Source organism: Leptosomus discolor, chromosome 7 (assembly GCF_034619465.1).
Source record: "Leptosomus discolor isolate bLepDis1 chromosome 7, bLepDis1.hap2, whole genome shotgun sequence".
Lineage (NCBI taxonomy): Eukaryota > Metazoa > Chordata > Aves > Leptosomiformes > Leptosomidae > Leptosomus > Leptosomus discolor.
In genome coordinates this window covers 27,141,164-27,165,591 of record NC_141397.1, presented here as the reverse complement: position 1 = coordinate 27,165,591, position 24,428 = coordinate 27,141,164, and the positions used below count along the sequence as shown (strand labels likewise).

The window sequence follows — 24,428 nt, the reverse complement described above, 5'->3', positions numbered from 1 at the left end:
CAAAACCTCTATGGCACTGACTGCTTTAATGGACTATGCCTGTCCTTTAATATTTTTTCTTCCTTGTCTGTGTGACTTGAAGGAATGAAGATGACTTGTTACTCCCTAATCTGTGCAAAACTTAATATAATAACACCATTACCAAAATTAACATGGGGAACAATATTAACAGATAATTGTCCCTGTTCTAGCTTTTCATCTGGAAAATGGTACTTGTAATATTTCTGCACTTCAGAGAAATCATACATATGAATTCATCAATTTTACAAGTACCTTAGAGATCACAGTGATTATGAGCACTGGAAGTTAATTACATAGAGCCAATTAGCAGCTAACTCAGCAAGTGGCCTTAATGGAGGTGGACTCTTGGCAGCTAGAGCCCATAGAGTTCCCAGTTATACTGGAAAACTTATACCTTGCCAGCTGTGTCTTGGCTGGAACCTGCCATCTGATTTACATGATTGCCCACCCAAGACACAGAAACCTAATGCAGAATGCTGAACTGAAATAGAGTTTATTTCAACAGTTTCCAAAAATCCATGACTTTCTTCCCTTTCCACACCCCTATTTTCTGCTAATTTGTGGGGAAAAAATGAAGGCTGAGGAAAGGTGAGAAGCATCAGTATCCTACCTGCAGAAAAGAAGACTTTGAGGAAGTTACAATTGTACTGCAGAGTTCATTGATAAAATTGAAAGAAAGATATCTGAATTTCTTATGTTCATTATGTCCTAAAACCTCTTGAAAGTGTAATTAATGTATGATAAGGAAAGAGTCTCTGCTAATGGATCGTCTGTGTTCTGAACTACATATTCCTGTCACTACTGAAAAGGATATGTCAAAATTGGGAATGAAGAATGTAATTTGTTAATATTCCTCCAGGCACAGACACTGAAATTTGCCAGGGTACCCAATGGCATCTAAATGATCCAATTTTGGAACCAGCCTGATTCCGGAACACCTAGTTGGAAGTCCAACAACTCTGCAAATCACCTGAGTGTACATGGCTGAAAAACAGGGAAATAGATTATAACCACCTTTCCTCTGCAGGCTAGAGAAACTGTAGCATTCAGTACAACTGTTCATTTTGCATTCATAGAATAAATGAGAATCAATTTACCAAGAGCAAAAATGGTCTCTGGGTGTAAACGCAGAAATATTAACATTACTTATTCAGTGTATCCCATGAAACTGTGTTGAGTTCTCTGGGCTGGGAGTGAATAAGAAAATTCATTGCATGGCTGCATTAATTGCCTGGAGAAGCAGCAATCATTTTCCATCCTGATTCTGCCAAGAAGAGTAATTCAGTAACTAGAAAACAACATGGGACTTACTTTAAGTTAGGTATGTATTTGCGTACCTGCCCAAAACTGAGACATGATGCAGGATAAGATAAATTCAGTCGCTGCCTGCAATACTCCATGGTAGCACATGGCAAAACAGATTTGATATCCATTGCCATTTCCAACAATTTAATACCACCTAGCAGAAACTCAAATTCTCCTTTGAACTTTAACTCAGATTTCAAAATGAGTCATAGTACCCTAGATCATAATAAATAACTTGGACACTGACACTATACAATTCCAGTTTGATGTTATGGATCATGTTTTACTATACTCTTAGATTTCTTATGTGAACAGCCAGGAATATTTCTGTATGTCTATATATAATCATTCTTGTCTGCATATATGGTTAGTCAACACAAGACTCAATCTTTCCTGAGGAAAATAGAAAATATCCAATATATACATACCTCTTAAAATGCATTTTCTCCAAAACCAAGCCTGAAGTAGATGGGGTAAAAAGTGGGATATCCTCAGAAGCTGGTCAAGGAAACCAACAGTGTGCATTAACATCAAAACTGAGTGACAGAAAGAAGCTTTATGTAAATGAGGACATGTAGTCTCCTGGGGGGTATCAGAACCTCTATTTCATAGTGATTGGTCACACAGCCAAAGGAAAATGGTCATGGAAAACAAAGTCAATTTCATGTTTCAGAGGTGAAATCATGAGGCTAGAGGTCTGACATAGAGAACTTGGCAGCCTGAAGATTCATGGCTCCAATCCAGTCTAGCAGTGTAGGAACAGTGAAATTTGGACTAGCACACAAACATTCTGTCTAGTTACACAGCCTCCTTGTAACTGATTTTGGTGCAAAATGAGCTGTCCTTGAAAAAATAAAGTTATGCTCTCACAAGACTGGGGCTGTAAGAAAAAAAGGTGATCTTGGGGGACTGGCAGGAATTCTGTGATCTAAGGCAGTTGGCTTGCCTTTGCCTTCTATGGACAAGGGCAAGAGAACTGGAGTCAAGGAAGTATGCTGGGAAAGACAAAGAAACAGCAATGGAGCTGATCTTGATGCAGTAGCCAGAGATTTTTAGTCTAGACTATGGTACCACAAAAAGCAAGCTAGTTAGTGCCCCACCACGGAGTTCTTGTAGAGGTGAGACACTCTGCGAGTGTAGAAATGAGCTGTACGTATGCCGAGAACTACTTTTTCTGCTTTAGTTTCCAATTCCAAACTGAATTCAAAGTGTTTTTAACCAGGTTGGACCCAAGCTTGTGTTCTTTGTATTTTGCCTGATGCTCATCTACTTTTAGATACCTTCTTAAGGGCTCACTGGAAAGTCCAGGGCTGGACACAATATTCATGTTTGCTGTGACTCTATCCATTGTAGCTCACTGCAACAGGTAACAGTAGCACTGGCACAAAAGCAAAAAAACGCTGAAGTGCTGTTTCTATAACAGCAGAATGCGGTGTCCCTCCCATTTTAGTGGAAATACAAAGATAATGAGCTCTCCAAGATTGCTACTGGAAGCAAGAGTGGTCATCCTCTTAAAAACCCTGTAATGACTGTTACTTATATAGCCTAATTTAATCTTACAAATGCAGGAACAAGAAGTCCATGATTCGTAGTTTGTAATTAATGCAATCACAACCCACTAAGACATTCTTAAACCTGCATTTTTCAGTCTGTGTTCTCTGAACAGCAGTCTTCAGATCCCTTACAGGTAGCAAAAAACCACTCTGCAGCATAGCTTCAAGTATAGAGTTGTGGTCCGCCCAGGCAAGGAGAACTCATGAAAGAAACCTTTTCTTTCCTCAATCTACAGCAGCTAAATACTGTTCTGGAATGGGACAGTTTGTGTGTTCATCATCCATAGGTGCTGAGTGGGATTTTCAAAGTGCCTAGTGACAGAAACTGTACCCCCTCTGCAGCTGCACAACAGCAGACACACTCTTTCTGCTTGCCAATACCTCCAGTACCAATTTCACTGTAGGATATGGTGATGTGTTTTTTTCATGTTGCACAGGACCACCTGGGACCCTGAGAATTTAGTAGCAAAGAAAAGGTGCCCTCCTTTCATCTGCATCTCAGTCACTATAACACCCTCAAGCCAGGGAAATCTTTTTTTGACTTTATTTTGTGGAGTCATAATATATTTTCAGTAGAGGTGTGGAATCCTGTACAAAGAATTTGAGTCTTTCCTTATATAACCATTAGGGACTTAATAGGCTTTAGTCCACAAATGCCCCTGCTTCTAAACCAGAGAAAAACTAGCTACAGCACACTTATAAATATTCAATACAGTATGCAATTATTATTCCTTTGCAGTGTATATGTGTGTTTAGAATCACAAGCAGGCACCAGACTTCTGTTCCGAAGTCACCCAGGAGTGCCTGTGAATGCCATGCCTAAGGCTTGGGCCCCTGGACACTCCTACAATGGAAATACTAGTGAAACATCTTGTGGAAATCCTACATCCCAAAATTCACCCCAGATCATACACTTTCAAACTAGGATGGAACTGGTCACTCTGTTTGCTTTTCGTGGGTAGCAAGTCATTTCTGAAAGGATTAAAAAATGATGAATAGACCTTAGATGCCCTATCTTTATACAAAGGCACCATCTTCTTGTTTCAACAGACATACACACACGCAGCCTAAACTTGATTCCACTTACCCACCTACAGATTTCCACATAGGAGATCCACATTTACCATTTCTGTTATTTTAAAAGGAGCTGCCATTATTTCAGATCTTTGCATACAAATGCTTCTCCTGACTAGACACGTGTGTGACTAAAATGAAAGCATTTCCTTTCAGCTGTTTTTTGCTAGTAGGTTTTTTTTCCCCCCCTTTCACCTTCAATGTAATTCCTCTAACCCTGTGCCGAGAGCTGCGCTGTGCAGCTAAATTACTGAGCCATCACAGTTCTGCTGATACCAATAGGGCTGTGTGAAGATTATAAAGGTTTGTCTGGCTGACTGCAGCGCTTTTGAAGGCTGTAAGACAAAAATGCAGTGGGGTCTGGGCACATATGCTAGAGTGACCATGCAGTATTTGAAAGAAAGTGCAAAAAGAACTACAAAATTCTAATCTTAGTAACTTTTCTAGTTAGCCCAGTGAAATGTGAATTAGGCAAATATCTTCTGACACCTCCTTTCTCTTATAGCTAGGTGGCAGAGTACTTTGGTGACAACCTACATTTGCAGGTCTTTGAGCCAAAGGGATTTTAATCTGTGACCTTCTTCACCTGAGGAAGTTACTGTTATTTGGGGCATTACACCTTTTGCTTTATACAGCATCATTGTTAGCACGGAGGGTGGGGAGGAAAATGCTCTGTTAGCTTCTTGACGTGTGTACAGAAGTGGGTCTAAAGAAAGCATATGGCTTGACATCAGTCCCAGGAAGCAGAATGGGACGTAACTGTCATCGAGATAATAGGATTAAGTTTCATGACTGCATTCTTGCACACTGGTATTCATTTTAGGGATTATTCATGCCATCTATTTTAGGTGCCTCACTGTAGGTATGTAAGATACAAAGTCACTCTCCCTGTGCTCCATTTATAGCCAATAGAGGAAAACACTCTGAGCTGCCTTTAAGTTTCACTGACTTGTACAGAAGGATTCAATCCCTAATTTAGATTCCTAAAGTTGACTATATAAACCTCGCCAGTGTTTGTACGTCACCAAACATGTCAGGATTACCATTTCATCTTTGACAACTAAGAACCTAATCTTCCACTGTTTCAATCAGGCCTCAGAAGGCTTCGACACAAAACCCATCCACAAATACAGTTTTACAGAGAAGGTATTTCTCAGTACTTTTTTATTTATTTTTTTTAAAGTGCAGTAAGGCATATCAACATGTTAGCTGATGAAAAACACATGATTATTTCTTTTGTGCTCAGCTCTGTCTCTGAATAACCATCTGGAATTTGTCCAAACTTTTCTGGGATCTGCCTAAAAGACGATTTGTTCACGTGGGATCTGGCAAAAAAAGTGTAGTTTAAGTGACAAATGTTATTCCAAACCCGTGCAGTAACACTACAGCTGCATGATTAACCTTAAAGAAGAACCTTTGCAGTGCAGATAACTGCCATGCCCCTCTGCATTAACATAAAGAACAACCTGAAATTACTGAAGAATGCAATGTGGATACGGATGCATTTTAGCAGCTCATTCTGTTTCTACACAAATTTAGTATACACACACACACACACACACACACACAGGGAAAAAAGAAAAAAGCTTTTTCAGTGTTAAACTGACATGGCTAAACTCCATAGCCCAAACTTTGAAATCCAAAAGAAACTTTCAGATAAGTCATATATTTCTCCACTCCTATTAAGTTAGGCAGGCACTAGGAAGAGAGAAGGGTGAAGATCTGCTTAACAAGAACAGGAATAGTCAAAATAAGATGGAAATTATGTTTGGACAAACCGCCAAACATTTCACTTCCAAGTCAGACTTTTTGGTACTTCTTAAAGAACAGGGATAGCAGCACTGAAAAGTGGAAGTGGTTGGTTGATCACGCAGATTTCTTAGCTGATTTCTTAACCCAAGAGGTTACTCACAATGAACAGAAGCAATTTTTCTTGCAAGATGTTTGTACTTTGATTGTAAACTAGCAAAAGAGAATGATAGACAAAATATTATTTGAACATGACAGAAGCCTGCAAACTGGAAGTGGGGCATAAGGGACTTTCAGCATGAGGAAACAATTTGCTTTGAAGCTGTAGGAACCTGAAGAAAAAATTTAAATGTTTCCTAAAAAAATAATAATAAAATTTTAATTTGTATTTTATGAGTGTGTGTGTTTTACATAGTCATTTATGAACTGAAGAAATAATGTTAACACCAAACATCAGATCCCATCCACTGGATATGCCAGAACAGCTTTTTATCTGCTGGGTTTTTAGTACAACCCTAACTGTGGAGACAAGCAGACACCTCTACATTTTACAATGGTGGTGTTCTGTGGATTTTATGGTTCCCTTTTTGAGGAAATCATATACCAGTAAAGAAATTGTTACTTGGGATAAAGATCTTGAAGCCAACTGAAAAAAATACGTAGTATGTTGATAATTTGATGGTGGCTAGATTGGAACCTGTTGTCAGTGTGGAGGTCTTAGGTATTCCAACATATTCTGCATCCTTCATAACTGTGATTTACAGAAAGAATTCCTAGGCTGCAAAACCTGGACCCTGCAGACAGTATAAGGTTAATACTTAGTTTACAGAAGAAATAGGCAAGATAGACAAAAAATGAAGAGAATTACAGCAAACTTTATGGCAAACAAAATCTACAATGAAGAAAAGGGTAGCTGCCATGATGGAAAGAGGCCCCAGCGTGTTATGAGGACTGGCAATACTCATTCAGCTGCTAAATGCTACAGCAAGTATCATTACTCTCCTCTACCTGGGAAAAGCTGCAGGCCATCTGCACAGGGTCTGATTTTGAAAGAAAGAACATCCTCAGATGAACTACCAATTCTTTAGGTAGAGGAGTAAACTCACATGTCTGAACATTCCATTCATGGACATTGTTGAGCAAGGGACAAGCTCAGGAGAGGGGAAGATGGCTGTTTAATGCATCCAGGAACTGAAGCAATACTCCACTTCCTCAGTGAACATCAAGCATGTCTTTAAAATAGCTTCATTATTATTTTCCCAAGTGAAGCACTTGCAGGACGAGAGCACAGAAAGCCCTCTTTCCCTCTGTGGCCTTCACAGCTCTCCCAGAGCCCCAGTTTTTGGGACAGACTCACGTTAGCAGGTGAGCCAGAGCACCTTCACAGGACTGGGCATCTCCAGAGCCTCCATAGTTTAGGAGGAGGACACTCACTGGTACCAGCTGTTTCAGCATGCTCTGAAAAGGTTCCTTCTGTAGGAGATGAGAGATGACTCCAGGAAGAATATATGTGCCACCTGCCAGTCGTCGAGCTTCCCAGCAAACCACACTTAGACACCCGTCTTCTTGAACTGGAGGGACAGTCAGAGTCAAATCAAACCGGCGACTGACAGAAGAGCACAACTGTCAGCTGGAAAGCCACAACACTAACTCCAACAGAGCACATCTCAATGTATTACAATGCATTAGAAGTATTAAAGCACTTCAGTTTGCGTAGTTTAGAAGTTATGAGTGCAAAGGGCGTTTGCCTTTTAATAATGTTTTTATGAGCTGCTTAAGTGGTTTGCAAGCAGTTCAATATCCACTGCTGCATACCATTACTGCTGTATTTTCTGGAAGACTGCTTGGGAAACACAAGAAAGAAAATGACTGTGATCAAAGTGAAATTACAATACACAATTGCATTTCTGTGAACGCTCTACCCAGCTAATACAAATAGACTGGGAAAAATTGATTCAACAAGATCCATCAGAAAAACAAGTGCTTCCAAAACCATACCCCTTACAGGTATGCTTTTAAATAACTCTCTGCTTCACTTAAACGGTTTATAATGTCAATGTAAATTTGAAGACATCTGGAAAAGGAAATGGTTTTGAGTTCTTTTATTGGACCTTTTTGTGTGCAGATCATGTCACAAACAAAATATTCTGCTCTTTCTCAGGACTAATTTGATCATCCTGAAATGTCACAAATGAATGAACTACCTACTCTTTAAAGATAGCATTATGCCTTTTCAATTGTATTTCCAAATCCTTAAACATCCACTCATTAGCATATCAAACACATTTTCAAATAAGTGCTTTGGCAGGTTAGCATTGTTTTCAGCAAACAATGTTTCCACAATGCGTATTTTATGCTTTGCAGGAAATGTTCTTGAAAATATAGTGATGTTATAAATTCATCAGATTGCTGGATTTATACAGTCTGTGGCTTATATTGTGTATTTCTCCTAAAACGTTGCTAAAAATATTCACATCCCTTCTTAGTTGACCATTCATTGCTCCAGAAGTGGCGAAAGATACTTTGATCTGCATGAAGCTTTTCCCACAGAGTTACATTTTTGGTATGAATTGTAAATAAAAATGATAGCTCATATTCAGTCACTATTTTGGAAGACATTCCAATCTGAGAAGAATTTTGCTAGGATGCTGACTGAGATGTGGAAAACGCACAAGTAAATTGATTTTTATCTTTTAAATGAGACTTGTTGCTTAACACTATTTTCGCTCATCAATCTCGCTCAATTACCTGCAGGGAAAATCAAAGATACCCAGACCTTTTTGGTCAGGAAGAGAAGCCTCATCTCATCCATAGACTCTTGACACTGGTGGGAAACTTTTACTTCATTTTAGAAAAGCTCTATGCAGGTCTCAGGGCCTCTGTGTGCCCTCATATTGGTCTCAGGTTGAATTCTTTGGTACCCTGGGGAAGGAGTGTGCACATCCAGCGCTGTCAGAGAGGTCTGACTTGGCCACACCAACAAGCATCTGATGCACTAGGTCTGTGCTGTGCCAAGGCCACAGACACAGTGCTGTGGGTGGCATAGGCACACCCCTCATTTATAGTATATTTATTAGTGAGGTGCTTTGGGAAAACAGAGCAGCAGCATCTCTAAGTCTGGCTGGCAAAACATTGGGTCCTGTTTAATGTATCTTTTTGTAAACGCCTTTCTTCAAAGCAACCCATTTTTTGGAGAAGTCAGAGTAGAAGAACAGTTGGTTTTATACTCCTGTCACACTAAGCACACACACATGAAGGGCCAGAGGTGAAATCAGGGTTTTCTTTGGGGCCCCAGAGCAAAAGCAGACATTAGGATGGCTGATATCTTGGTAACCTTTCCTGTGTCCCAGTGGTAACCCTGAACAAGCTTTGTAGATACACTTAGCAGCCAATAGGCTGAACCATGTATTTTTTACATCAGCAGCAGTCAGTTTTTGTTGCGTCAATTTATGCTGGTTTATAGGAAGGCTTAATTCTTGTTTTGACAGCCACAGAATTGTTCTGTGGTCCTGAAGGACTGATTATGTTTTTCCTACCTTCAGCCTGTTTCAGACATTCAAATCCTAATGACAGTTGTGATGCATTTGTTTTGTTTTGGGTATTTTTTTTTTATAAAAGGTGCTTGGCAGCCAAGCTGTATTATCCCTTGAGTCCAACATATAAGCATTAAGGAGGGAAGTGGATTTCATTCTGAATTGCTTGGAAAACCTGTTGCCTCTAGATTATATGGATTCCTGTTTGATTCCCAGCTGAAAGTACAGGCAGGATTGTCATCTGACAAAGGGGACACTTATTTTACAGGTACTCTAGGTGAGAGTTCAACTTTTGTTGATAAATGAAGGTAAACGTGTGGAGTTTTCTACCTGGCGTCTTCGTACGCTGGCAGTAAACGTTGAGAGACAGGATTGCACAGAGATGGTGCTGCCAGCAATATGGCCATGATGACTACACTTTACTCAGAATCATCGTTTAGGATCTCATTACCTCCTGTTAAAAGACATGACTTTAAACTTTCTACATTAGATCTACAGATACATCATTAACACCTTTTAGTCCATGATCTGTACTGCAGCATTTCTAATTGCAGTCGAATGGAAATTATGCTGGAAATAGCCTTTGCATGCATTGAAAAGCACTGAAACAAAAAGCTACATTAAGAAGGTAGGGATTTTTTCTATTCCCTTCTTGCATATTAAAGCAGTGTTATTTATTTATTATTCTGAGTTAGATTGCCTTTGTGCTACCAACAATAAAACACTTTTTCCTATCTTTCTAAAGGGCTGTAGGACAAAATATGCAGCATTTTCATGCAGTACTTCCTCACCTGTACGACTCACATTCACGTGTTTTACAGATTTTCTGTAAGGAGAGTCACTTCCTTTAACTCCATTGCCTAGCTGCTTACCAAATGCTTACAAAGGTTTAACAGGATTTGTGGAATTCAGATCAAAGATACCTCATATGGCACTACAGAGACTTAGTTGTTCTAATGAGACCAAATGCTTAGAAGTCCATTCTGGCCAAGTTCAGCCCAATTATAGGACTGAGATCCAGATCATATGTAGCAGAATCTTCAGCCTGTTCTGGCATTACAGTATATTTAATGTAAACCAGCTCAGTATATATTTGCATGTGCTACCTTTTCCACATGATGACTTTACAAGGCAATTCTCCAACAACTCTTACCAGTATGCTTTTGCTCATGCTATGAGCAAACACCAGGGGAGACAAAGCAGGTTCAAAAATGGGAATGAACATGTTCTATGCTTCTGTAATTGCAAGCCTAGGGCTGGATGAAAATTGAGCCGCTGTGTGCAATATCACTGCTTGAGCATCATGAGAATCTGATTTACAGTTTGCCACCAGGGAGAAAATAAGCCTTTATTCTTACCATTTCTACTTAGACTAAAGTATCTACATCAATAATATCTGAGCCTACTAAGACAGCATTGCAAGAAGTGCAGGTATTTGGTGACTATAATGACCAGAATCAGCAGAATGCCTGAACTACACCAACAGAAAATATTCCCAGGATAGATGAGAATAATCTGCAGCTGCTGTTGTGACAAAGATATAAACATGCAATCCTTAAAATACTTAAGGTAAAGAGTTGCCAAAAAGAATCAGTAAGAGGGATTCAGAGGAAATAATGAAAGAAACTATGTACAAGATGTTGGGGAAGGACAGAATTAAAATGGACTTGTTTGGTACTTGTTATCTTAGAAGGTATATTTCTTCTGGAAAATACTAGAAGTACAAGTACCACCTGGCAGAAATGAAGAGACAATGAATCACAGTGTGATTTCTATGTCCTTTGAGGAGGCATGTCCTTGTTTTCCAGTGCATAGGTAAGACAAGCTGATCCACAGGAGCTTATCTTCTGCATTTACACTAACTGAGGCCAGCCTTCCCCATACAGGTTTTTTCCCCCAGTGCTTTTGTTCTTTCTACCTGTTAGAAAGGGAGAGTTAAAGAAGGGGAGTTAAATTACTGAGTTGCATTTGAAATATACTTTCCCAATAATTAAATAATAATGATTGAACACTTGCTCTTGCTTAACTTTGACTTACATATTCAGGCATGCATAAGTCCTATGTTCATATACATAGAGAAGCTTGCTTCCTATTTCAAAACCTACAGCCACAGGACTCAATAAAACAGAATTCATAACTATATTTTTTGCACATTTGCTGTTACCTGTTGTGTAAACAGCTGCCGAAATTCTTTGTTCACATTCAAACCCCAGTGTGAAACTATATTCAGCTGATTCTATACTGTCTGTTCAAAAAAAATTCTCTCTTTACACAGAACTTCCCACTGAGCAATGACATACAGAAAAATAATGTTTGATCTAGTAGACCATGGTCTCATCTATGTGTAAGTAACACAAGATGGGAAGTGGGAACTTTTTCCTGACATTCAGAACAATCATCAACTTCATCTGTCCCCTCACATCCCCCCTAAAAGGAACTGCCAATCCCAAACCGCAGTATTGGCAGAGGTCTGAAGAAGTCATTTGAATGGGGATAATTTGCCTTTACTTTCCTAACTGTTGCATGTATGTACTGATGTATAAGGAACTGACCGTTCATGACATTCTGATTTTACAAGAAAACCTTTCTCCAATCAGTTCTTCACCTTTGCGGGAGGAACCAGTTTTTCTGAATGATTAAAACAATGGCTGATGTGGGTGACCTGGTATTACAAGCCAAATCCTGCTTGTTGCTCATCCTCCACTGCATTTGACATTCTGCTGCTGTTCCTGCCCTGTTTTAGTGGGTGCTGTGCTCTCTCCTGCACCACTGCCGGTTCTGTCTAGCCCACTGTGCCCCTCCAGCTGTATTCCCAGAGCAAGAGTGGAGTGGGAAGGAATGGCAGAAAGACATTTATTAATAAAGGCAAATTGAACAAAATCTTAATGCCCTTCACAGTGGCAGGACATGTTGAATTTTAATTCCTAGGGACCTGCTCTCCGGCTCTCTTGTAAGCGCTGTTTCTCAAGAGGTTAACATTGTGCAAGTACATGCTTTTCTCAGCCATTCATCTTTTAACCTAGATGAGCTCTGGAATGAGACTGAAGCCTCACTGGATCTACTCTTTACATCTAGCCTAACAGGGCCTGCCTCATCTCAGGAAGAGGGGAACCTCAAAGAAGAAATGTAAGAAATGCAATAAATAAATAAAACCCTTACCCAGTGCAACAAAATTTCCTGTCACTTCTTATGAGCCAGAAAGAGAAAAAAAAGCATTGCTTCTGCCGCTGAAAGAAATCCGCAGTTTTAACAGGGGAACTGAGCAAGTTTCCTCTTGAAAATTTTCAAGTGTGTTTTGTTTCATCCATTGCATTTAGTGCTCTGCTCCAAGCTGCCAGGCCTGAAGGAGAAAACACACAAGAAAGGCGTAGTACACATCGTTGGTACATGTGGCAAACTGCTGCCTCACGTGTGCTCCAGCACAAGCATTGCAGCAGAACAAAGTGCTTGTGAGTGTGCTTCCTGACTCCCCAAGAAAGCTTAGCACATCCCGAAGTTTGGCTCTCACTTCTCCCATCTTTGCCAGGAACTCTCCAGCAGAGAGCTGGGATCCTTGCACCATCTAAGCACAACCACAACTGCTTCACATCAAGAATTCTAAAAGAGTTAATCTCACGGTGGGCAGGTTTCCCCTGGGGGTGCCAGCCAACTCCTGCACTGGCCCCATCTCCAACATCATTCCCAGATGTTTTGCAATGCTGAAGCAAGGGGCTGCAAACAACCATGAATTCAAAGGTGCCTGGAGAGATTGCAAAGAGGACAAATAGGCTATCAAAGGGGAAGAGTGTGAGGGCAGCTCTTGCCCCTGGGCCCTTAGCACCCACCTATGCCCCACGTGCACCCCCTCACTGCACCACGGCTGCATGGAGAGGTACTGCACCAGACTCCTGGAGGGCTGTTTTTTAAGAGCTAAAATGTAATAATTTTAAAAGGCATCTTCTAGGTAACTTGCAAGTATCTTGTCCTACAGGTGCCCAGTGCATGTACATAACCTATTTCACCATCAGCTGCTGAATGAGAGCTGGGTATATTTTATAGCTAACATGGTCACAAAATTATTTCTAGTGCAGTGAATACTTGCAAAGCCACATGTGGTGTTTTCAGTGGAAAATGCAGACTAAGGGAAGAATGGGACTAAGGACATAATGAAATGAGCTGCAGGGGTGTTTGCAAGAGGTAGGGCAGCTTCTCCTGCTCTCACTCCCTTGTGCCTGTCCTTGAGCCAATCTGCCACTTCAGAAGCCCTAAGTATACTTAAGTTTAAATTGCTTGCACCCTCAGGTTTGTAACAAAATCCGCTAGGAGTTTTACTAACTTGCAAGGCAAGTTCACGGCACTGACTCTTATTAGCTGACAGCACATCAAGCATGATACAGAGCAGTAATGGCAGAGCAGCGATGGCTGCCTCATCACTTCAAAAATCATGGACAGGATCTTATTGCTGTAATAGGGCAGTGATGCCATTTTTGGTTTTGAGTGACTATTAGTCCACTGCAGTCAGGTGTCAGTAAACTGCTGCTTCTGATGCTTCCAGAGGATCTTTGGAGAGCGGTAGGTGATGGGAATGACCATGGTGAGGACCAAAAAAAATGAGCCATGTGAAATGCTCAGCCCTGAAGAGGAACTTGCACCCCCTGTTTTGCCTTACAAAATGTTTCTGCTGCTGCGGTGCCTTGTGCAGCTCAGCACCATCAACAAAGCAGAACAAAACATACCTTGTTAAAATAGAATCACTCTGTAAGCGACATGAAAAGAGAGATGAAATTTCAGTAAGAGGCACAGCTTCACCAAAAAGTCATGGCTCACGACATCCAACTTAATAGGACTGTTCTCATCAGGGGAAAAAATTATCAAACTGCAGCTGAGATGACATGTGGAGCTTTTTAACCCACCGCAGCTTTCTACTTCTGACAGAAAAGAATTTCAGCATCTTTAGGGTAAATGTCTTAAGGGAAGAGGGGTGTCAGTACTAATAATCAGATGATAGAGATATTTTCTTGCAGACTTGCTCACACAGATTTTTGTCTTATCCTCCTTAGTAGTAAAAAAAGAAATATCCTGAAGCCTGCACATGGTACATCCCTTTGGCAATGCCATCCAGTCAATGAATATCTATGAACAGATTAACTGAGACAGTTGTAACCTGTCTCTATTCCCATGCCAGATCACTAATTACCTCCATTTGTTTTCTATAATGGATTTCTATCCCTGTGAAGGGTTTTTTTTCCACAAAAATTTGTCTTGTTCACAGCAACAGCAAGCCCACAGTTGGACTTCTCTCTCCAAGGGCAATGTTTTCTTTTTTGCATTTCTGTGCTCGGCAGTCATACGAGGCCACGCCCGCCACCCAAGCTGCTGCAGTCACCTCCTGAACCAGGCGGTTCCTGTGCTCAGATGCGTAGAGGTAATGCCTGCACTCAGTCATGCCCATAAAAAAAAAACAAAGGATTTTGCAGAGCACAACAGAGACTCGGGTAAAATTGGTCTTTAGGGCCCAGAATTTTCACAGGTTGTTTCAGTGCCTGCCATACTTCCGAGCCATGGTTGCTGTAGCACTATATTCAGCACGTTTCAGCCTCTAGGAACAACAGGCTGCTTCTCTTTCTCAATTGCTTTCTTGGTCTTTTTGATAAATGCTGTTTAAAAATGCTGCAGTTTGAATTACTGACAGGTGTGTAAAGGCAGATACTAGTTCTCCCTTTGAGGACTGGCTGATACTGTGGTGGTAACAAGGAGGAGGCAGTTGAAGGGTTGCAGACCTGCCTGGTTCATGGGACTCGAAGCTGTGCAAACCCCAACAGGCCATTTTTCCCTCTCTGCACCCCAAGCAAAGCCATGATTCCTCCCTACCTCCCTCTACTTTTTGTTATTATTGAAGTCTCATGGAATTTTTCTTTTAAATTACTTTATAGAAACTCCACTTCCCCTCAAAGGCAAACTGCTACCATCCCATCACACCAGTGCCGTGTCTTCTCTTCAAAAAGCAATTGTTTTGTCTGCATTATTTTGTAAATATACATTTAGCTTATGTTAAACGTCACAAACTATCTCTTGCTGATATTTTTGGTTTCTGTCAAAAGATAATATATGTCATTAATTGATTTTCTCCCTGTTTTTCTGAGAAATTAAATGAGTCTATAACACACAGTTGCCTAGCAATGCAGGCACAGAATGACAGTGTACACACCACTTCTTGGTTAAAAAAAAAATAAATTTATGAGTATTAAGAAAGCAATGACAAGCTCACACACAGTTGTGAGTGAAGTTGGATTAGCAGTGTTCTCAGGAATGAGTTTGGTGCCATTTGGCCCAGGAGCATTCATCAGTGAAAGAACACAATTATCTAACATGCAAGCCACAACATTGGTAAGGAACACTGAGGATACCAGCAGTAATGAGGACACCGAGGTTTAGAGCAATATGTCAGCTATACTGGTTTCCTATACCTGACACTTACCGACTTGGTGTAATACAGTGACATACATCGAGGTGCAGGCTTGCCAAAAGCAACCAGGGAATGTGTGGTCTGCTGAGATCTCATTGCTGAAGTCAGCTGACTTCTAAATTCTAACCTCTATTACCACAATTCAAATTACATGATGAATGAGGATTTCAAGACACTGTGATCATGGCTGTAATTGCATGTGAGATGATACATGGGTGACGAGGATTCATTTACCAGTGACTGAAGCTCTGCTCGTAATTCGTGATCTGTGTATCAGATTTATAGCACTGGGACACTGGGGCTTTGTGTGAAAGGGTGCTTGTAGGCTAAAGCAATATTGTGAAGGTGTGAAAAACCTAGTCTAATTATTGCAGAACTGATGAGCAGTAAGATAACAGAATAATGAGCAGCACATTCATTGTCTAAATCACTAATAAAGATTTGCACCAGGTACTTGTGGTGTTGGAGGCTAGAGGACACAAAACAAGAAAAGCCCAGATGAGACATTCAGGGCAAGAAGCACTGCTAATCAGTGGAGCTCACATGTATGCTTAACACAGAGGTTAAGCTAGAGACCAGAGAGTGGATAATAGATGCATAACAGAAAATGATGCACAGAAGCAACAGATTAGAGTGTATACAGCAGGCAGCAGTAGCACAAATTCTTTGTCATAATTTGTAGGTTTGCTGCATTTTTCCTGCATGCTGTCTGATCACCTGCACAAGGTATATTATTTACTTGGTGGCTCTGTGTAAAGTAGCCTGCATCTGCATGACAAATCCTCTAAAGGTGTGCAGTTGGGTCAACTGAGAGAGTCTGGTCCTCTGAAGAGGTAGGATAAGAAACATGCCCTTGAACAGGCAGTAGAAGAGCAAGAGAGTGAGAAAAATTGTTCTAATACTTGGTAGGATCGAAAAGAAGAGATTTCTGAAACCTGCAGAAGGCATGAGGGCACTGTGTTGGAGAATGTTTCTGTAATTAAAGGATATTGAGAAATCTGGCTAATTTGATACACACACACCGCTGGCTGCTTCTGCTTTGGCAAGCACACGTGTGTTGTGCTCAGGGGCACACGCTCATAGGAGTGCATACTGAGCCCTTTGCAGTGACTCAGAAACTCAGCACAAAGAACTCTTAAAATGTACCACTGGGGGAGAGGAGCTCAGGCTGCCAGCACAAAGAAGCTGTGAAGTTTAAACTTTGCTTAAAGACCTCTGCAGTCACCTAAAAAAACCTCGCTCAAAGGCTTTTAAGGGAAAGACAGTTTTGAGTTGCTTTTAAAGCTCCTAAAGTACTTAAGGCTATAGCTATGTTGGTAGGTAATGCTGTGCAGTGGGAACAGACCTGTAGCATGACAAAGATGGAGCTGATATCCACACCGTGCATTTGGTGGGAGGGGTCTGCTTCAGCCAAGTAAATCCTCCCATGGTCTCTCAGCCTGAGCACTGGATGGCAGCTACATGGCATGAGGTGCATGAAGGGCACCTTTGGGTTGATGTCTATGCTTAGCCTGTACCTGAGGTTAAACTATAACAGTCACTCTATCATCTGACAACCCCTCACCAGCCAGGGAAGGGAATTGGGGAAAAAGGAGAGGAGAACTTTCCTGAATGGAAGTGAGAACAGATTTTAGTGAGATAACACCAATACCAATAGAGATACACAAAGTTATATTTAGCCAAATGAGTATGCAGCCACCACAATTGACTGGAAAGCAGGCCTCAGGAGAAGCCAAAGGAGGAGCAGGAGGAACCCCAGCAGGAATCCCACAAGAGCTCCCTCTCCTCAGCAAACCTTTCCCCCTCTATAATGACCATGACATTATGGGATGGGCTACACCTGCAGCTAACTCAGGTCAGCTGCCCTGACTGGCTTGAAATTGCTCATGGCCTGCCCAGCATGGGTGGGCTGTGATTCTGTCCCAGCCAAACCAGGACAGTTGAGTATCAGCTGAAGCAATGGCTCATTCCCCTGTGGCTTCTCTATCACAAGCCAGGGAAATCAGGGCCATATGCAGGTTAAAAAACACACTCCCAATGCAAACTAAAAAGCTGCTGTGGGCATATGCTGAAAGCATGCTTCTGGGCCTGCCCAAATTGCTTACACCCAGCAGGCAGCTCTGCACCAGATATCTTGGAACCACCAGGACACTGGCCCATCTCTCACCTTACCTGCAGGATGCACCTCCAAAGCACTCCCCTAATGCATTGGAAAGGGATGGCAAAATGGTGGTGAGAAGAGGGAAATGAGGAGACAGCTGAGGTGCCTTCCCTTCTCCCTGCCTTTACTCTAGAGAACACTGAGATGGGTAGGAGGGAGAGCAGCCTCTGTGCCCTCCACCTCTGGAGGGAAGATGAACCCTCATTTACCACCTGCTTGACGGATACTCAGACCATCAAAAGCTGGAGGATCCTGAGAAGTGAACCTCTATTGATGCCTATTACTTTGAACCAATGAATATTTCATTACTGAAGAGAGAGAGAATATGAATCAATAATTCAGGAGTAAGAAAAGGGGAAGGGATCAATTTGAACCACTGCTGGAGGATGTGTTTCACTTTTTGAAACTTAAACTCTGTGGTTTCTTCAAAGATCACCTTAATTATATACACCTACAATCTTTTCAATGAACTCTTGAAGGCACTATACTCATCAGAGGAAGAATCATTCCTTGCCCCAACACTCCAATCAATGAGCAACATTTAACACAAGCTTTCAAACCATGATTTTCTGCTGCCTTGGGTGGCTGTGAGAGCAGAGACTGCTGAAGTGCTGGTTGGAGGGGCCTTCTGGAGATCATCTCTGATCCAGCCTCCCTCCAGAGGCAAGTGAAGAAAGAAGAGAGAGAAAATGGTCTTGGGAAACACCAGGAGAGGAAAGAGCAAGCCAGAATTAGTTGAATGATAAAGTGATAAGGAGGGAGGCAATCTAATTATATGGAACAGCAATGATATTTCTGCTCTACTTTCATTTTGAACTGAGCTTTGAAGAAAAAGAGGAGATAAAGGATCGAAGAAAAAGAGGAGATAAAGGGTTACTCATACAGAAAATATAATCCTAGTTTTCCAGTGAAGCAAAACAGGTCGTGGCTTCTAAAGCATTAAGCTGAGATTTCAGTTTCCAGATAGAATTACCCGGGATTTCTGTAGTTTCAAAGGGCTTAGAAGAAACACATTTTGCCAAATCAATACCCGTTTGCTTGGAAATACTGGTTCAAACTGTTTACCGCTCAAAAAATATGTTTTGAAATTGTTGAAATATCTTGTTTCCAAAAGCATACATTTCAAACCAAGGTCTTCTGGGGGTTGGGATGCCTTTATCACAGTAAACTTCAGAGATGGTTTTTGAATGGTAAAATGGTGGTATCAAAATGAAACATTATACCTTACCTCTCTAAATTTTTTAAATATGGATTGAAGCTATTTCTTTGTATTACTTCTTTTTGTCCTGAAAAATTGCACAGTTTTGCCAACCTGCTCTCTGCCTTTCTAGTAATCTGTGCAAGAAGAACAACATGCTGTGTTACTTCAAGTGGCAGGATGCTGGATTAACATGTATTTTCTTACACGGACATCACTTAAAACATTTTTCCTGTCCTACAGGGAGAGAACTTTTCTATTATCTTGGTTTTAAAGATGAAAACTTAGTACCACCCATATGTACAACAGCAGTACCAGCTTTCACAAATTCTTTGTAAAACTTGCATTGCTATGGGCACTCATTTGGTTCAATAAAGCAGAAAAAAGGCTGGAATATCTCCCTAGATTTTCCCATTTAAAAAGAAAAAAAAAAAAGAAGAAGAAGAAAAGATGGCCTGAGGTGTATTTATTTTGGTGAATGCAAAAGTACAGGCGTAAGTAGGTTAACTTTAAGCTGACAGGGCAGGTTTAGTCATTAAATTATTAAGTTTGCAAATAAAATCCTGACAAAACTTCCACTGGTGATATCCATTAGCATTTGGATATCACCCCAGGTGCTTTTGCAGGAGACTTTTTTTTTTTTACAGTGAAATAAAACACAAAATAAAAAGGACATTAAATAGTTCAATATTTGGCGCAGCTGGGATCAAGCCGATGCACTCAGACACTAACTAAGCTTCTCCAATGCTATATTTTATCCACACCTCATGGGAAACCTCAGGGCCCTTAGCAGGCGGCAGTGAGCCTGGCACATGGCAGAATCAGGCCCGCCAGGCAGACCCCTCCATGTCTTTCATGGACAAGCCTGAAATGTTTAGGTGGATGTAGGTGATTTTTTATGCAGGTCTACTAACAAAAACCAAATTGGTATTTGAGGAAGAATTGATCTCAGGTAATTTTAGGCATCTTTGGTACAGATGCGAGTATAGAGCCAGACCTGCATCCAGCCTAGGGCTGACGTGGTCATCTCAGCTGGTCACCTCACATCCCTCAATAAGCAACAGAGAGAAAATGGCACTTTAAGGGTGTGGCTCATCCGACCTGTTTGCAATACCAGCCAGGCTGAACCAAAGCCCAGAGGGCAGTGGCAAGTCGTGCTCATGAGAAACCAGCTGTGGGCTCCAATGCTTAGAGGAATCTTGCCTTGCCTGTCTGAATGGATTTGTGTTAAGAGAACAAGAAAATAAATACACAAACTTTAAGTGTTTTCTGAGGCTTTCCCAGCCCCTCTAGCATCTTGGGCTGACCAGTCACGGCATGGCTGCCCTCAAGACCGGGGGAGCTGGTACATCCCAAGGGTCATATCTGCCTCTGTGGCTCACCTGCAGTCATGTGTTTGCTTCTTTTAATGCTTCTTCAGTTAATTTTCTTTGCAGATTCATTCACGGGACTCATAAACATAATGACTGACATCATTTGGCGCTACACTGGAGATTTCATGGCTCCTGATATTGTCTGCAGAGTCGTTCGCTACTTCCAGGTATAGAAACCTCGTGCTCCCCTGTATGCCCAAGCTTGTGTGGCTCTGTGTCCCCACAGCAATAAACTCCAACAAAAATGCTGTATAGACATTTTTCTAGCATCAGAAGTGCCAAATGTTGAGAGTGTTTATTTAAAGTTGAAATACTTTTAATTAAAGCATATTAAATCTTAAATTTTTTTGACAAGATAAAGGAAAAAGATCTGGGTGAAAATACAAGGGGTTTTGTCTTTTTTTTTCAATAAAATTTTTCAAATATTCTTTGTTTAGTGTTCTCCCTGACAGTATTTTCTGCAATAAACGTGTCTCAGCTGCTGTCTTGTATACCTTCCGCCCCAGGTGGTCCTTCTATATGCCTCGACTTACGTCCTCGTGTCACTAAGCATAGATCGATACCATGCCATAGTTTACCCAATGAAGTTCTTGCAAGGAGGTAGGAGAATTTCTGTACCTTGCTATTGCTATGGACATTATTGGATAGTTTTTTTAGTTTCAAAATTCTTAACCTTGTTGCCATGAATTATTCATTCCTGCTGTAGCAACATTTGGACTCAGTTACAGTTTTCCAAATGGCAAAGGAGCTGTGGCTTCAAGATTTATTAAGCTGTACTTGGCCCTCAGCAGTTTTTATAAGCATTGTGTTAGCAAAGAATGAAATGACATTTTAAAAAGTATAGAAGTTTTCATTATCTTCCAGCATTTTGAGAAGGTTATTGTGGGCAAAAGCTATCCCTTGTAAAACTATGCTGACTCTAGGAGCTGCAAGAGCTATATTGTCTATTTATTCACACTAAAAATTAACTTGGATAGAGAGTGCAGTACTGAGAATTCATACAATAGTTTGATAAGAGAACTTCAACAGCTATAGCTTATAATTTTGGATATCTGTTATTTCTTATAATTTCTTCTATCTGTTATTTTTACAGCATTCAGATATATCCCGGCTACTTAGCAGTACAATTTAAAGAACAAGATTTCTTTCCTACAGAGCCTAAAGTGGGACATTAAGTGTGTTGCACTGAGTGAATAAACAGAAATAGCAGGTGGGGAGGAAGAGGAACAGTTACATGAACCATGAGGTCTGGAAGATATGCTTTAATCAGACACAGATATCATTCTTGTTTTGGCACAATGATGGCTTTTAACAGACTGCTCTACTCAGGGAATCAGATTAATGGTCCTTTCTGGCTTAAGAACCTATGGATAAATCACACCCCAGGCAGTGGTGCAGCTTTGGCAGATGTTAAGGTCTTGCATTAAGTTGTTAATACTTGTGTCAAATTTAGCCTCATGTTCCCCAGTGTGCAGACCGACTTTTTCAGACTGGGGGGGCTGATATCAAGATTTTCTCTGGGGGCTTTGGGAGGTGCGGTGCGCTCTGCAGCTCCTGCCGATGCTGCACCAGGCTGGGGAGGGCTCATAAAGCACCTGAAGTACCGATGGTTGGCTGGGCAGGGCCAGCTGTGAGACAGGCCCACTGACATTTCTTCTTCATACATGGTACAGGAAAAGCAGCGCTTGCTAAATTACTGCCTGGGCTTAGTAAATATTTGGTAGTTAATCTTTGGAAACCACTCTGAAAAAAAGACCACACTAAACCACATCAAATCTTTATTAAAGCCTTTTTAAACTCAGTCCAACTTCCGATATCTATGCCATAAATTTTTTTTCTTTCCTTTTTAAGATGGAGAAGAGTGGACATAGCAACCAGCTGAGGGGCAGCAGAGCCATCAGCTGGGTTCAGCTCCAGGCGGGTGTGGAACAAGCCAGGAGTAGATATAATGCTGGCAAAGCTCACCTATTTCTGGCAATGGCTGGCTGTGCACTGATGGACAGGCAAAGACCATGTTCAAAGGCAAAAAGGAGGCAGCTGTAAATCTAAAAGAGGGATCTAGAGTGGTATATTCGCCATAAAAACTTCCTGGAATATACATAAATATTCACCTTTTACACCCAGCTGTTCCTAGCACAGGTGTCATTTGTGGGGCTTTTGAAATGCCCTCTTAGCTGTTTCGCAGGCAGAGAACGAAGAGATTTATAAAAATTTGTCATTCGTGATGACACAGAGAAACTTTAAATCCAGTTCTGAGTCAACCTGTGGAAAATAATATTATTTTTTTCTTTCCAAAATGAAACACTCATCACCCAAATCCTTCAATCAAGAAATGAAAGAGTTGTTTCTCCTTATCGCTTTTAAAAATTATGTTTCCATGTAGCCTTGAAATATCATCTTGGAAAAAAAATCAAACACTTTGCTTTGAAAATGTCAAACAATTTATTTTTTTTTTTTTTAAATTGTGGTTTAGTTACTAGCCTCAAGTCATGTTAAAAAGCATTTGCATGGCTTCTAAGAAAACAAACTTCAACAGTTAAATATTTTATACTCTGCAAATACATAAATGACCACAGAAGGTACACAACGTGGAAGAATTATACGTTCTAATCCTAGTGCTTTTACTGTATGAGACACCTTATTCAATTACCAAAGGGGTCATTAAAAAAAATTGTAAAATAAAGATAGAAAAGAAACTGAGAAGATATAGCAGAATACATTTTATAAATATTTCACTATACTGAAAAGAGAAATACAAGCAGTATACAAATTAAACTGCAGGTGACAACACAACTGCCTAAGTAAAAGACAAAACCTGAGTAGATGTAAACTGTCTCTTGCATGATTTTAGGCTGCAAATGACACTGAAGTCCATCAGATCAATAAGATTCTGGAACAGCTCGCTCACTCTGGATTTAAAACCTAATTTTAATATGGCACTCACTTTATAGAAGGATTGGATAGCATTGTTGTTCATGATAGTGGGGAGCAAAACTCCTCCCAAGAGGTTCCTCCCCACCACATGTTGCTGGGAGCATGCAGGTGTGGACAAAACCACTGCCACTGCGCACAGATGGTGGAAGCAGAGCAAAGGGGATGGTGACATGAAAATGTCCTTAAGGGGGGTCAGTGCCAGAGCTCACGACTGAGATTCCTGCTCCAACCCTGGGTGTTAGTCTTGACCACCCCATTATGAAAAACTCTCCATTTAAAGAGCAGCATTGTTTTTAAAGGAAAATACTGAGACTGGCTGAATAGAATATCATCTTTCAAAGCTGTTACTTATTTGATACCAATTGAAATTGACATAGTTCTAGTTACATGTTTTGCTGGCATTTAGAGCATATTAGGGCATTTACAAAAAACAACATAGAGAAACCCTGCTTGTGAGGCAGCCGATTAACATTAGTCTGATAAAACAAAAATCTACTTACCTAGATGCTATCAATGCTCTGTAAAGCCCTTTAGACTAGCAAGGCCATATTCTACCAAACATGAGGGACATTTAAAAACAAGAATAAATTAACATTGCAAGTAACGTTTTATGAAACACAAAGATAAAATACCAACTGGTCCAACACAAATGGCCCGCTTCTCTTCAAATTAAGGTCATTGCTACACAGTGAAAAAAAATAATTATCCAATTATGATCTTTTCTCCTTAGAAATAGACAGGTAGGCCCCACTGAGGAATGTATGTATGTAGTTTAAGTAGTTAGCTCACAGTTGAAAAGCCCTTTTTTGTCAGGAAATATTTTGTGAAACTTACCCTTAATATTCCTTTTGTTAAGTTTATTCTGTTATGCTTTGGGAAACTACAGTTCTCCTTTGCCTCTGCAATATTTATAGACTTAATCTAACCCTCTCACTTACGTAGATGTCATCAGAGTTCCCTTAAGTCCTAGATTAGCAAGACTGTGTTTTGCTGAACATGGGTAGCATTTAAAAATGAGCAGAATAAGTGAATATTTGCAACTAATATTTTATAAAGCATAAAATTTCTTTTTGGATGTTTCT

The 24,428-nt window shown here is 40.6% G+C and overlaps 1 protein-coding gene across 1 annotated transcript in view; it reads left to right on the top strand.

Moving 5' to 3' along the window:
* Positions 1-24,428, top strand: part of NPSR1 (neuropeptide S receptor 1) — a 57,723-nt gene that overhangs the window by 18,119 nt on the left and 15,176 nt on the right. Inside the window, exons 3-4 of the mRNA XM_086468162.1 lie at positions 20,476-20,579; positions 20,919-21,012. Of these exons, the coding sequence (XP_086324288.1) occupies positions 20,476-20,579; positions 20,919-21,012 (198 nt within the window). The remainder of the gene's footprint in view (positions 1-20,475; positions 20,580-20,918; positions 21,013-24,428) is intronic.